General features: G+C 40.1%; 1 protein-coding gene across 1 annotated transcript in view; it reads left to right on the top strand.

The window, feature by feature from the left end:
- The window catches only part of HDAC4 (histone deacetylase 4), a 453,690-nt gene that overhangs the window by 48,095 nt on the left and 389,747 nt on the right, over nt 1-15,848 (top strand). Inside the window, exon 2 of the mRNA XM_065412876.1 lies at nt 8,233-8,482. Coding sequence (XP_065268948.1) covers nt 8,461-8,482 — 22 coding nt within the window. The 5' untranslated portion in view covers nt 8,233-8,460. The remainder of the gene's footprint in view (nt 1-8,232; nt 8,483-15,848) is intronic.

Genomic DNA, 15,848 nt, shown 5'->3' on the forward strand with positions numbered 1-15,848 from the left:
ATACATGAACCTGTACCCATTGTTGGCTAGTTGGCTGACCAGGGAGAAGAGTGGTCTGGGGAAAGTGTGGGGGAAAAAATTACTCTAGAACTGTAAAAAGTGCTCTGAAAATCTAGTTATAGCAGGAGAACAGTGATGAGGAAAAACACTAGGCTTCTGAAATGAAATTTAGTTATTGGAGAACATCTGTTAAACAGTCCTATCATCATGCTCCTGGAAACAAGCACTTACTTCCTTTTTCCCTTCGGGACCATAGGTCAAGTGGTGATAGTCTGAGCGCAGTGAACTTGAGCCATTCTCCCTCCCTGCCTTTGGTACACCTTCAGAACCAGGGGCTATGGAAGCAGAGTAGATCATCTCTGTGCACTTCAGAGGTTCCCCATGTTGGAGCTATTCACTTGTGGATTGCTTTCTGCTCTTTGTGGCACACAGTTGTTCAAAAGATCAGATACCACTGCCTTAGAATCTTTGGATACTACAACTTACTTTTTGACTAAAGAAGCCTTTCTTGCCAGCAGATCGAGGAACGTGATTATTCCCCTCTATTCGGCATTGGTGAGGCCTCATCTGGAGTACTGTGTCCAGTTTTGGGCCCCACACTACAAGAAGGATATGGAAAAATTGGAAAGAGTCCAGCGGAGGGCAACAAAAATGATTAGGGGGCTGGGGCACATGACTTATGAGGAGAGGCTGAGGGCACTGGGATTATTTAGTCTGCAGACAAATTGGCACTATGGAGAACTCTAGAGTTTCTTTTCAAAGGTGTTTCTCCTTACCATTGGAATCAGGATATGATTCATAGGATCGTTCTCTACTCATCCTGTGGAAATAAGATTGCATCACTTAGGGCTAGTCTACAAGACAAACTATTGCATGGCATGTCAAGGTATGATTTTACAGCACTCTAGCTTGCCATGCACTAACTTATCCTGTAGACCCTAGTACAGTGCATTAAAAATTCCCTAGTGTACTTTGACGTATTGCTCTTTGAAATGGTAGTATGCCACAGTGCACTACAGAATTTTTAATGCACTGTAGCAGGGTCCACACAGTGAGTTAGTAAACTTGATTGCTGTAGATTCGCACCCTGGCTTGCCGTGAGTTAATTCGACGTGTAGGCAAGTGCTTATGTCTATGGAACTATCAAATCCTACCCATACGTTACTGTTTTCTTCAAGAAGTCAGATGTCTTATTCATGTCTTAAGCTGTCAGGAGTAAAGGTTTAGCGACTTTAGATGCAACAATTGTTGGATTCTGTTGTTGAGTCCTATGGGAAGGCTGAGGATATTCTCCTCTTGAGTTTGAGAGCACATTCCATAAGATCTGTTTTTAGTGGTTGGACAAAAAGGAATATTGTACTACTATCTTGTACTACTGTTTGGACTGCTTTTTAATGCTTAAATTGCTCATTCTAGACTAAAGGATTGACTATGGCCTGGTCTACACTGGGGGGATCGACCTAAGATGCACAATTTCAGCTACGAGAATAGCGTAGCTGAAGTCGACGTATCTTAGGTCAACTTACCTCGCGTCCTCACAGCGCAGGGTCGACTGCCACCGCTCCCCCGTCGACTCCGCTTCTGCCTCTCGCCGCGGTGGAGTACAGGAGTCGACAGCAGAGCGATCGGGGATCCATTTATCGCATCTATATTAGATGCGATAGATCGATCACTACCCACCGATCCGGCAGGTAGTGTAGACGTACCCTATGAATGAGAGTAGTTAATACTTCCTTACCTATAAATGTCTTCCTATGGCAGGAAATCCGTTGTTTCTTGCCCTTGTAAATGTTAGAAAAATGCCAGCATTTAGTTTTTTATAAGGCAAAGTCTGTTGGAGCTTTGATGCATTTACCAATTTTTAGATAGGGGGAGTTGTTTGGTGCCAAGACTTCCCATCAGTGAGCTGCCTCAGTGTAGATGACCATGGTCCACACAACAGTCCATACCAGCCTAAAGGATTTCCTCTTATATGAGAGAGTGTTGCATACTGTGCTATTATAAGGGCCTGCTTTCTAACCCACAAATGCTTCTCATAGACAACCCCCTAATAACACACTTTCTAAGTTATGGCAAATAATGTTTCTGTACTTTAGTGGCTTGCTTTTTGGTTTCATATTGTGTTTTGAGAAAGCTGTGGTTCTTAAAGCAAATTGATCCTTTTTAAAAGGCAAATGATACTGAAGAGTGAAATAATTCAGTAAGAATCTTTTTCATGGACAAAATACCACTTGATAGGTCTGCCATCCCAGGCTAAGGCAAAGCCCAACCCAAGTTCCTGCTGTCTAAAAGGTGAAATTGGAAGAGTCATTGTAGCACAGCCTCCCTCCTTAATCTACACAGACACAGGAGAACTCATCTACTCTTTAGCTCTGTTTGCTCTGCTACTGAAACAAGTGTCTGCTATGCTTCCTGTTGCTTTAACAATGTTGCAGAACAAGAAACTGACAACATCATTAGGCAGGAGTGATTGTTTCCTTTTAAAACAAAAAAATTAACATTTAATAAGAATCTTAATTTAAACTTCTAGTGCCCTCCAAAAACCCCTACATTGTGTGTGTATACAACCTTGGAGAGAGAGAGAGAATATATATGTTTAAACTACTTTGTCAAATCTGGAACTAACACAGCTAAATACAAGATGGAACAGATTGTTAACTACTTATCCTAAACAATCTGTTCCACCTTGTATTTTGCTGTGACACTCTGCGTATATTTCCCAGACCTGAAGAAGAGCTCTGTGTAAGCTAAAAATCTTCTCTCGCCAACAGAGATTGGTCCAATAAAAGAGAGTACCTCACTTACTTTTTCTCTCTAATCCTGGGACGAACATGGCTACAGGAACACTGCATACTGGAAGTAACATGGCCTGTGTCTACTATCACCCTGCTCGCTCTGGTTGTAGCTTGTACTACTGTCTACACTCAACCTACATGTTCGCTCCTGGGGGGGAATGGAATTCTGATTGGGATCTTGGGTCGCTATCACACTTCCAATAAATAGTTCGATTTATGCCAGACTGGCTATCTGAACTATCCAAAACACCCAAAGCAACTGTGTAGTATCTGGTTGGGAAAAATGAAAAAAGTAATGTTGTATGAGCTGCCTGTGTGTGACTGGTGCTCCACTCACCGATAGGATGGTGCTTCCTCCTGGCCGTTCTGGGGAATAACTGTCCAGGTCAATGCCTCCTCCCACAGTTGCATGCTGTCTCTTTACCTTTCTGCATCTGCGGCCCTTCTCTTGCTCCATGACCTGTTGCTGCCTTTTCATGACTGGGCCCTCCAGGCAGGTCACCAAAGATTTCCCCTTTGGGGGTTGGAAAGTCTCTTCCCATAAATAGACTCAGGTAGTCTTCCTATTTACTTCCTCATAGTGGCACTCCCTCAGTGGCTGGCAGGGAACCTGGGCCTGCCCTCTACTCCGGGTTCTGGCTCAGGGACCCTCTAGCCAGCAGTCAAGGTCAGTTCCCTTCTAGATCTTACTGCCTTTCCTTAAGCCAGGGGTGGCCAACCTGAGCCTGAGAAGGAGCCAGAATTTACCAGTGTACATTGCCAAAGAGCCACAGTAATATGTCAGCAGCCCCCCATCAGCTCCCCCCCGCACCCAGTGCCTCCCGCCCACGGGCAGCCCCACTGATCAGCGCCTCCCGATCAGCTGTTTCGTGGCATGCAGGAGGCTCTGGGGGTGAGCAGGGAGAGCGAGGGCACTGCAGGCTCAGGGGAGGTGGTGGGAAGGGGTGGAGTGGGGGCAGGGCCTGTGGCAGAGCCAGGGGTTGAACAGTGAGCCCCCCCGGCACATTGGAAAGTTGGTGCCTGTAGCTCCAGCCCTGTACAAGGAGCTGCATATTAACTTCTGAAGAGCCACATGTGGCTCCGGAGCCAAAGGTTGGCCACCCCTGCCCTAAGCCCTGTCCTACCTTCCTGGCTTCCCCCGGGTATGTCAGTCCAAATGCACCTCCCTTCTCCCAGGGAGTGATGGCAGACTTTCCCAGCAGCCCCCCCCCCGTGCTCCCAATTTCCTGCCTCTCTAGCCCTAACCCAGCTCCTTCCTTCTCAGCTGGGCCCCCTCACTCAGTCAGGGGCTTGACCACCTGATTCCCCTCAGCTGTGACCTGTTGGGTTAATTAGCCCCTTCTCAATCTGCATGAACCCTTTCAGGGTAAGTGTGGGGTGAATATCCCATTACAGTGTCCCAAGAGAAGTTTTTTTTAATCAGTAAAACTTCTGCTGAATGTGAAAATTTCCACAAGAATGTGTAACACTGTAGGGGCACTTATGAAGAAAAGAAAACAAAACTATAATGGACCCAAAGCAAGATAAAGCTGGTCTTCACCTGAGGTGAAAAAGTAACATCTCATGATCACAACTAGATTTCATAAGGAGATGGTCACAGTAATGATGTAAAACAATTGTGACTGGGATGGTAATGTTCTATAATTGTATGGAAAACTAGGTGACTATATTTTGGTAGATGTAGCTATCAATGTCAGTGACTGCGTGAGTCATTGATAATTTTCTTACCTAGAGCTTGTAACCTCAATTGACTGACTTCTCAATTTGCAAACCTGAAGTGACCATGTCACAGAAAAAATAAATATAATTTAACTAGATAGATCAAAAATGAATGAATTGATGAATATATCTTAAAGGTCAAATCTTATTTTTCCTATACTCAGTTCCCCATAATTAGTGCACTAAACTTCAAGGTTCTAATTAGCAGGAACATGGAAATTGTCACCAGCATTTCTTGTGTTTAATGGATCCCATTCAGCTAATATCTTCAAAATAAAAGATACAAAGACTAGATTGGCAGGTAAAGATGTAATTTATCAAGTAAAGACATTTGTTAGTGTGACCTGCTGTAGAACTGTGTTGGACTTATCCTCTTAGAAATAGCCTGAAGCAGGTGTTCATCTAGTCCTCTGATATCTTCCTGTTTCAAAGATGTTTGAAAACAAGGGAGGTACCAGAGGAATGGGGGGCAGGGCGGGGGTGTGTGTTTTGACTCAGAGTGTTTGATCCTAGAAATTGTGGGTCCACTAAATCAGACTGGGGGCGGGAAGGGGTATTCTGTTAGCACTTGAGCATGCTGCTTCTACATGCACTTAGAATATAGGAAAGGAGTATTTTAGAAATCAATGTAACTTCTGTCCCTAGTAAAACATAGAATAACTATTGAGACTCTAAACATATAGAGGATGATTAAATTGTGAACAAAACAAGCTTCACTTCTTTACAAAGCAACTTTGTTGGAAAAACTTGATTGCATTTTGATGTGTACAGTATTAGTGAAAGGAACATGGCATATGCAATATCTTCTAATAAAGTGTTTGATATATTTTGTGAGACGCTTGCAAAATTTAGACTGGCATATGAGGACTGCCATAGAGGTGCCTTGAACAACTGGGGTGGGTGGAGTGGGAATGTGTTGAAAACGGGATGAAAATAAAGGTAAACAGCAGAGTGGCAAGTTGAGGGGTGAGATTACTGGGAAGTGTCTACTGGTATGCTGCAAAAATCTGATTTGTTCTAGTCTTTTCTATGACTTTGTTACTCTGGAAGAGTGAGTGAACATCATTTTAAAAGAATCCTTACTAAGGTAAACCTTAGCTCATTTAAGATGAAGTAAAATAAAATTTTTACTCTTTATCGTTGTTTATATTCTGCATTTCATTGTTATTTAGATAGTGGAAATAGACAAAATCTGCTAATTCCATTTTCTGGCTCTTCTGTATCATTAGGCTAGCCCAGTGTATAGGCTTCAAACACACGGCATTTAAAACTGTCGTCATTTGAGTTAAAACATCATGCAAAATTTTTTATTCTTTTTGTAAAATCTTGTGCTTATGAAACCTAAATGTTGGGTCTAAATTGACCTGACAGCGTTCTTCTAATTTGCAGATTTTGCTGAGGTGGAAGGTATTTTGAAATCTAACAATCACAGAAACCTGGAGAGATTAGAGCAGTGGTTCTCAAACTCAGACTATGCCTTTGAGGAGACTGATTTGTCTTGCGTACCCCAAGTTTCACCTCACTTAAAAACTACTTGCTTACTAAATTAGACATAAAAATACTAAAGTTTCACAGCACACGATTACTGACAAATTGCTGACTTTCTCATTTTTACCATATAATTTATAAAATAAAATGATTGGAATATAAATATTGTACTTACATTTCAGTGCATCTGACGCTCGTGCCACTCCGCCCAGGGTTGAAACATGTAACTCAGCTTTGCGTGAGCCCCTGTGGCATGGGGCCCTAGGCAGTTGCCCTGTTTGCCACACCCAAATGCTGACTCTGGACTTGTGACCCCCCCCAAAAAACCTATCCTGTGACACCCTCTGGGGGTCGCAACCCCCAGGTTGAGAAACACTGAACGAGGCAAATATATATTTTAAATCTAGACATGGAGATGTACCTATCTCATAGAACTGGAAGGGACCCTGAAAGCTCATCGAGTCCAGCCCCCTGCCTTCACTAGCAGGACCGAGTACTGATTTTTGCCCCAGATCCCTAAGTGGCCCCCTCAAGGATTGCACTCACAACCCTGGGTTTAGCAGGCCAATGCTCAAACCCACTGAGCTATCCCTCCCCTCCCCTAGATGAGTTGATGTACCTCCAGAAGACCTCTGTGTACCCTCAGTGGTACGTGTACCCCTGGTTGAGAACCACTGGATTAGAGTGTGGGCCAGAAATTGCATTTTTCAAGGTATTTCATGCCCTCTAATTCATACAAAGAAAAATAATCCAAAACACATTCAAAATAGGCATAGAAACTTTGCAAGAGCTGACATTGAGACATCTCTGGTGCAGATGAATAGCAAATTAGAGACTGTTAATGCAATATAACAGTAAAGGTCAGCCTTTTAGGGCACACGTGCTGAGGCATTATATTGCAAAGCAGGAACGTTCATTAATAGAGCAGGAACTATTTGCAATAGCGTCTTCAGTTCTGGCCACCTCATTATCAGAAAGAAGTAACAAAATGACAGTGATTGCAGGGATTAAAGAGATTGATACATGTGCATAAAAATTAAAATAATAAAGGTTTAGTTGATTTAAGGGTTTGTCTAAACATAATCTAAACCACTTTATCTATACAGGTATAGGTAAAGTGAGACAACCTCCTTAATGTAGATAGTTTTACCTATATAAAGATGTTTATATCTGAACATCTTATTCCTATATGGGAAGAGGAATAAGCTATACCAATATAAGGCACCTTTATACCAATATAACTGCATCCATATTAGGTCTTGTACTCGTACAAAATAGGCCTGCTCTTTACATAGGTATGACTATCTAATGACAGCTATCTAAAAATGCTTGAAAGGTATAATACGAAAGAGAGAGAATGTCTTTGGGTGATACAATGGGTTTAACTAGGATAAATAGATACATAGGATAAACAGAAATAAAATATGAAAAGGAAAAACTCAGGCTAAATATGAGGACTCAATTCCTTGCAGCAAGATCTCCCTGTGGAAAGCTTTCAAGCTGCATGATAGAAGCACCATCTGTGGAGCATTTTAAGATTATACTGGACATACTTGCTAGACCATATATTCAGGGGGTAAAGTTGCATTTTTGAGAGGGGATACCAGATCAGATACTAGGTCTTCATCAAATGTATGACTCGGCAGAAGATTGAAAACAGCTGATTATTTTTTCGCCAATTTTACTTTCCCCTTTATAGAAAACATTAGCTGTTGTTGTGTTGTTCCTATTTTTCATGCCTGAAGATTTTCCCCCATAACTTGGCATAGGGGAATATGGTGACCTGCCATTTAGAAATCTATCTTTGGATTTCTGTTGAGGCAAATGAGAACAGATGGATGAAGAGCAGTTACTACTCATACATATGGCTGAGTGTGGCTGTTGAAATATGGAAACTATTGGAAATGAAGTGGTTTCCTGCAGTACTGTTGAAATATCAGATTAATTAAAAAATAAACAAACTTTTGTTTAAGATATGTGCATTGAGAGGCTTTCTTACTATGGTTCATATTTATTTGCATTTTTCCTGTACTGTAATTACAAAACTTCTAAATAAAGACCACCTCTACACATTTTGAAGTCTCTCTTTTCAGGAACATATGTATGTTTACCTTTAAATGGTACCTCAATTTAAAAATTATTCCAAAGAAACAATGTGGTGTTTATTGTTTAACTTCTGCAGTTGTAAGAAACCTACTTTTCTAATATAATCTTTTTCTTATAATTACAGGTTCACATTCTGAAAACCATTTGAAGATATTCTGCCATCCTATTGGATTACTTTGTTTACAGAACAGAATGTTATTCTGCCCTGGATTTAATTTGGTGTTTATGATTTAATCCCCCTTCTCTGTATGTCTATGTATTGGTGAAGCATTGGAGCTCTGCAGGGCTGCTGTTGCTTGTGTGGAAACTGATCCATTTTGAATCCCTTCCAAAGGACTAGACATTGCTAGCAATGAGCTCCCAAAGCCATCCAGGTAAGGGGAAAATTTCCTTCAATATAGGAACAAAATAATCAGAAGAGCTGGCAAAAGAAAAACAATGAGTGTTATCTTGCTGATTTCAAGTGGATTTTTTTTTATTGTTGTGTTGGAAGAACTTTCACTTTTTGTGCTGAATGAATAATTTTTTGGGGTTACAAAAGGTTTTTATTTTCTAACTTCTAACTGCGTGAGCATATTTAATCTGAAAATGAAATTTGCAATAAAACTGGAGATTTTGATTGCATCCATATTAAATCTCACTCAAGAATGTGGGGAATTATTTTTCCCTCTTAGGTTTCTATCTGTTAAATTATGTATCATTAAACCTTTTAGCTGTTTCTCTGAGGAACTCAGTTTTGCTCACATATTTAATTCCTTTTAGAATTAAATACATTATACTGTATTCTATGTATGTAAATGGTTTGTAGTTTCCATGGGATTGTGGTTCTGTTGGTGCTTCTCTTATCAATTATTTAACAAGTAAACTAGGTGACTTAACACCCTGTTTCCCCTTTAATGAGCAAAAATGCTTCTGTTAGAAGTTGACTGCCAAAATATCTTTGAACTTTGTAACACGGGTGTATTTTTGTCAAGAGCACCATGGTTAAATAATATTTTTCATATAGAACTACATATTACCATTTTCTGCAGGAAAAACTTGTAGGTATCCTGAGCCTATCCAACAATTTATAGCTTAAATTTTACTGTTGACTTTCTGTATTCAGCAAATCCCAGTTAACTGTTGTGTTAGGGAGACAGGTGTTTTTAATACAGTTTAAACTGGCTAGTGGCTCAAGTAGCTCTCTGAAACTTTGTCCTCAGATAGACATAGATGAAACATACCTACACTTTCCCAACTTCATGCGTAGTCTGTAATAGGTTTAAAATAAATAGGGGAATCTTGACATTCTGAAGGGATATGGTTTAGCTGAGGTAAAAGGATGACTCTTTGCAGTTTATTGAATTTGGGTAGGGAAACTAGTCTGGTCAGTTCTGCTTTCAGGTTGTCCTGCACTAACACAATGTTTTGTTAATCTTCCATTCTCAAAAAAATGGAAAGAACCCCCAAAATATGGCATTTCAATTTACGTTGGATTTTATATCTTTCCGTTTTTGTTTGTTTGTTGCAAAACCTTTATTTTAGGCCTAAATTACTTGGCATAGTATTCTTTTAAATGTTTCTGATGCTGGGCGTAGAGCCAAGGAAGTCAGGTGGGAGATACTATATGGTGGTTTCCTCAGTAATACTGAGAATCACCTCCACTGATTTAGGATCCTAAATCAGGATGGAAGGGCCTAAAATTAGGTTCCTGTTTTTGAAAATCTTGGCCCAGAACTGAATAAGAGGTTAGCAGGTAACTAGAAGAAGCAGTTTCTTTATTTTAGCTCTTGAAGTTTACACTTGGCATTATGCAGTGTGGAGACTAGATATAGGTCTTGCTTTTTTAAAAACAAAATTTGTGTTGGAATATTTGCATGGCAAAACTGAAATTGCACAAATGACTCCAGTTTGAGTAGTTGCTGTGTGATGAACTGTATTCCAAACTAATGGATAGTTATATTTCTCTCTCTCTCTCTCACTTGAAGCAGGAATAAGAGTTCTGTGGCTATTGGGCTTTCCCACATCAGTGGGATGCTGTGAAACATTTCTCAGAGAACTTCAGGGAAAAAGAAGACCTTCTTAGTAAATGCCTTTCTTATTCCCCAGGAGCAACTTACCGGTGATGTAACGGGAGGGGATGAATCTCCTTTAGTCACGCTGCTACCAGAAGTCTTGGTGAGGGTGGGGTAGCAGCACAGGTGCTTCTTCTCACTTCTCCATCCCTTGCCATAGCTCATCTAAATTCTGCTGCTGTTAGAGATATTAGCATCCAGAGCCTTGCCTTCATCAATTTTTATAGGTAGTTGCTACTCCTGGCTCCGCCCCTTACTGCTGACACAGAAAAGAATCCTTTCCTAAGAGGAGGGGCATTTGGAAACCTCTAAAAGCGAAGTAGTTACGGCCAGTTTTGATTTATATTTGTTTTATTATGACTTTCACTCTTTCACAGTTACCAAACAAATAATTCTAGCACAGTTTACCCTGAAATGCTTTTCTTATATGCCTAAATGAGTCCCACTCATGCTCCCACTCACTGCTTGTATGTTACTTTAAACTGTTTTGGCACTTGCCATCTGAACGCTTTAGAGTTAAAAGATCTCTTAAAGATTTATTTATTTTTAAAAATCAGCACTTGAAAATTCTATGAATGTTCGGAGTAATGACCAAACTTGGTCATTCCAAACATGGAATATGTATTGCAAATTAAGTATTTGGTACATAAGTGGAGTTGTATATAGAGTGTAATTACTGACGTGCATGAGAGTCCCTTACGAAACATGGGGCACACTGATACAATTGAAGCCCTCAACTCTGCTGGCATGATTCTAGTTTCATCTGGCTCCTTTTTCTTTTGGTGTAGGGTATTTAGGGAAATAAAGAAAATCTGCGGTGTGAGGGAGAATGACCTTGCCATTGTGTGTGTAGGGTGATGTTCAGTACATGCTTTATACAGCTCTTAGAAGGGACCATTTAATCTTGAGCCTTGGATCCTATCATGTTACCTTAATACTTGTCAAGTATGAAATTTTGACTTCAGTCAAGTGTTAGTTTGCCTCATTTTTAATCCTGACCTTTTATTTTGACTAGAGAGGCAATTATCTTGCCAAGTGTTGAGCTAGACTTCCGTGGTGAATCATGACTTATTTTCCTCTGGTTTACATTGGGATATTCTTATTGCTTATTTCTTTTAAAACATCCTCTGTAATGTTAGGTAGAAATTTATTCTTCTGGGATAATTCTTCTGAACCTTGCCAAAGACAGCTTCTAGATAGTTGATGTTCGGGCTGATACCTGTTTTGGTTATATTGCTCCAAATAATTTTTACTAATGATGTGCACAGCCTAAGGGAAGGCTCTGGCTCAACTTGAGCGGATGTTGAAAACTTGTTTTTTGGTAAACATGAAGTGACAGAAGGTTTTTCTCTTCTTCCTCCCTCCCCAACTTACCACAACTGGGATGTGTAGAAACAGGGCTATAATAAGATTGTGGTATGGATGAATCAAAAACTTTGTTTGAAAAGGTGGTATATATTGGAGAGTGGGAATATGTTGAAGAGCATTCATCAAACATGCATGGTCTACTAAAGACCGTAGCACCATCCAGAGTGACCACGGTGAATGGTGTCACACCAGGCATTTGTGTAGTGAAGTACCCAAATCTGGCTCAGTCCTGCAAATCCATGAATCTGTGGGGCAGCCCTGTGGGTGGTACCAGGTAGGGCCAGGGCTTGCTCCTCTTCACGTGTTGGAGAGTTTGGGAGCACAGTGTGCTGTGATGTTTGTCCATCCTGGAGACATGACTGAAGAGTACGCCATGTCGCTTTTCAATATAATGAGCAGCTAAAGGAATGCCAGATCTGAGATTGACATTCACACAAAGTCAAACCACTACATTCTCAGGATTTGGCACTGGCAGCACATATGGAATGCCTCTTGCCACTCCAAGTAAGAGCGTCCAGGTTTCTGACCCATATAGCAGTACAGGTAGTACACTAGTTTGATATATCCTGAACTTTGTCTGAGCGCAAAGATGTTTTTGCATCCATATGCAAGACAAGGACTTTATGCAGGAGGTTGCAAGGCCTCTTCATCAAAAAAATGTCTGGTTTGTGACCATTTGAACTCTACAGCCTAGATAGAAGAACTACTCCATGTTCTCCACAGTACTTGGCTCCCCCTGCACTTGGGGTTCTAGTGGCCTAGCCCCCACGTTCTAGATCTTGGTCTTCTGCCATGAGATGTTCAACCCCATAGTGTGGGTGGTGTCTTGGAGACCTTGGAAAGTGGGGCTGAAATTCTGACTTCTCTAAAGCAAGGCAGCGTCATTGGCATAGTCTTGGCTATAAACTTGCCTTGACCAACCTTGATTCTGATATTTGGAGTGGCAAGTCCTGCTATCCAGACAATAGCTTGACAGAATAGTGCCAGGGCGAGACTGCATCCCTGATATACGCCTGAGGTTGTGTATAAATGTGGTGAAAACCATGAACCAACTCTCGCTCTCGTGCCGGTACTGATGTGAAGATAGAGCATCAGATTTAATGCATTGGCTGGATGCAAAATAATTGGAATAACTACTCCTTCAATTGCTGGATTATACAACATCCTTGCTAGAGTACAGTAATTAGCTTGTTTTTTAAGGGCTCATCGATATTGTGACCAATTCCTACACTATTCGGTTTTGTTGGAGGAAAATATGGTGCTGCTTATTCTCATGTTCTGGAAAAGAAATAGTTGGAGTAGGAAGAATTATATAATACTGGAATAGATCATATTGAGATTTTTGCAAAATTTAACTAAGAAAATTAGGCTAATCAAGGTAATATTTAGGGTCATAAAGATTAAAGTGAGCAAAGGCATATCTAATTTCATATCTAGTGACATGTCACATGCCTTGTAGTTTAAGCTTGTCGTCTTGTAATAAACAGCTTCTTTTAGAATCCAACATATTTAGTGATTATTTTGTGACATGTTGCTATGTTAGTGGAAAAGACTATATTTAAATCTTTCTTTCTTCCCTTTCTTTCTTTCCTGTGGGTATTTGACCAGCTGTTTAAGCAAACAGGTTAGACTGGACCTCATTATCGTGTATTTACCCCTCAGTGTTACTTCTAGTGTTATAAATTGGCTTGTAGCACTATTGTCAATATGCTTCCCAATACATTGAAACATAATTTCTAAGCTATGGCTAGTGAGTCTGACTTCCACTCTTGTAGCAAACTGGGCTTTATAACCTATGCTTGCTTAACTTTGATTTTTTTTTTTAATTCTACTAATTTTTTTTCTTAATGGAAGTGGAATAGTGAGTATTTAGTCATCTTGTATCAAATGAAAAGTCTTAGAAAGGTGCTTTGACTTTATCCTTCCTTGGGGCTCCTTAGTTCCAGTAAGACTTGTTGTAGCATGTTGTTGAGAATAGGTTACAACAGGTTTGGTTGCAAATACTTGGTTGCAGGAGAATGTGTTGTTAGTGACAACTTTAGTGAACTTTGGTCCTGTGACAAAAAGATGACTTGCAGCTGCTTCTTAAAAAAATATATATATATATAATAAAGTTTAGATCCATATTAGTTGCTCATTATGTGCAAACTTAAATTAGAATTGAAAGAATATTTGGAAATTCCACTTTCTTATTTGCTCTCCAGCAAATCGCTTTATTTGGGATGGTGACATTTCTTCCACACTTTTAGATAGCCATGAAATTCAGAATCTTCAAGTCTGGGCTTGGAAAGGAAAGTAAGTGAAAGAAACTGTTGTTCAGATATTTTACCTGAAAATAATACATACATAATTCTACATATCTATCCTGCTACCAATCTATTGAGTATTTATTTTACTAAAGGCTGTTAGCTGGCATAAGAATGATTGATTGGAACTCTACTTTTTAGGTAAACAAGAATATATAATGTTAGACTTTTCAGATAGCTTTTTTCCTTATGTGGGGGCTGTTTATCTTACTGTCCTCTGTAGTTTTCATCACTGTAGTGCAGTGGTTCTCAAACTTCATTGCACCACGACCCCCTTCTTACAACAAAATTACTACATGACCCCGGGTGGGTGGAGAGCCTTATCCCGAGCCCTGTCTTCCCGGGTAGGGTAGAGGGGGCCAGAGCCCGAGCCCCACCACTCTGGGTAGGGGTGGAGCTTGGGCTTCAGCCCTGGGTCCCAGCAAATCTAATGCTGGCCGTGGTGACCCCATTAAAATGGGGGTCATGACCTACTTTCGGGTCCCAACCCACCATTTGCGAACTGCTGCTGTAGTGTCTAAGTACTACCTAGATTAATTAAATCTGCATGGCAGTATTCTCAGTGGACTTCAAGGAGACTTCTTGTATTTTGGGTATGTCTCCCCTATCATTCCTTAATCCCACTTCTGAAACATGTTTTAAAATACACATGTTTAGTATATCAGAGCCCATTGTTTAACTATCTGGCCCTCCAGTTGATTTCCCTTTCTCCCCTCTCCCTCCCCCCCCAAGAAAAAATCCTGGAACCTTAATTTTTAATGTTGTTTGGTACCTTAATCAGCATAGATTGTTCTAGGGGACATATTATCCATAAAGATTCTTTTAAAAAGAAACACTTCAAGTTAATCACTCAACTGATTTGTATGTGTCTTAAATTCACTTTATTGTAAAAGAAATGAATATTTTCATGTTCAATGAAGGGTTTTGTTTATGAAATGTTCTCTTGCTAATTTTTGAGTGTGTAACATTTGCATTCATGTTGCTTCTTAAAAGCTACTTTTGCAGAGATGCAAATTTTAAGTTCTGAAATACTAAATGCTTGATTAAGAATATTGAATTTTAAGAATGAGTTGCATATACGAAAGTTCTGCAGAAAGATCATTAAAAACAAGTGAGAGCAGTTTCATATGCAGAGCAGAAAGCTTCATAATTGCAGAGCACTGGCAAAACAAGTTAGTCACACGTTGTGATCCGCTAGATTAATAAAGTACTTTATGACATGTTATCTGAGCAGGTGGAAGAAGCCACACTACTTTTTTATTCCATAGTTCAGTGAGACATGGAACGTTGTTTCATGCAGTATACATACGAACCTCTTTCCTATTTAATCAGTTATTCTCTCTAAAGCATTTTACGCCATAAATTAAATATTTTACATGCTGTTTTTTAAAGGCTAAGAAGTTTGTGTTAAAGATGCATCTCAAGATGGGTTTTAAATGAGTGACCTATTTTCTGGCAATAAAGAACTTTTGAAAAAGTTGTATTGGGGCAAAAATGTTCTTTTAATAAACAGAAAAAAAAAAAAGTCTTTTAAACTCTAAGCACAGCATGTCCAAGTATCATTGTCCTTTTTGAACTGTACTTCAGAAGAGTATATTTCTTTTCCTTCCTGGGCACCTGATATTCCATGATCCATTACAACTGGATTATTCTTTCTCGTTTTCCAACTATGGAAGCTCCTCCGTTTTTAAGTTCTTTCTCGGTTTACAATGTAGTGCTAGCAAGTGGAGCTGTTCAGAGAATTTACTGCCTCTAACTCAGGTCTTGTCTTCACTACCGGGGTAAATTGACCTAAATTATTCTACTCCAGCTACGGGAATAACATATGCATTCCACTCTAGGTGTGTGCACGCCCTGAGCACAGTTGGCAGAAATTTTTCCCTCAGTGGTATCCATCGGCACGGCTCGAATGCTCTCTGCTGACGCACACTTATAGCACTGGTATAAAGTGACCGGCTGTCCTCGCTGCCCCTCAATTCCTATTTACTGCCCATGATGGTCACTGGAACTGC

This window comes from Emys orbicularis, chromosome 11 (genome assembly GCF_028017835.1).
Source record: "Emys orbicularis isolate rEmyOrb1 chromosome 11, rEmyOrb1.hap1, whole genome shotgun sequence".
In the NCBI taxonomy this organism is placed as follows: Eukaryota; Metazoa; Chordata; order Testudines; family Emydidae; genus Emys; species Emys orbicularis.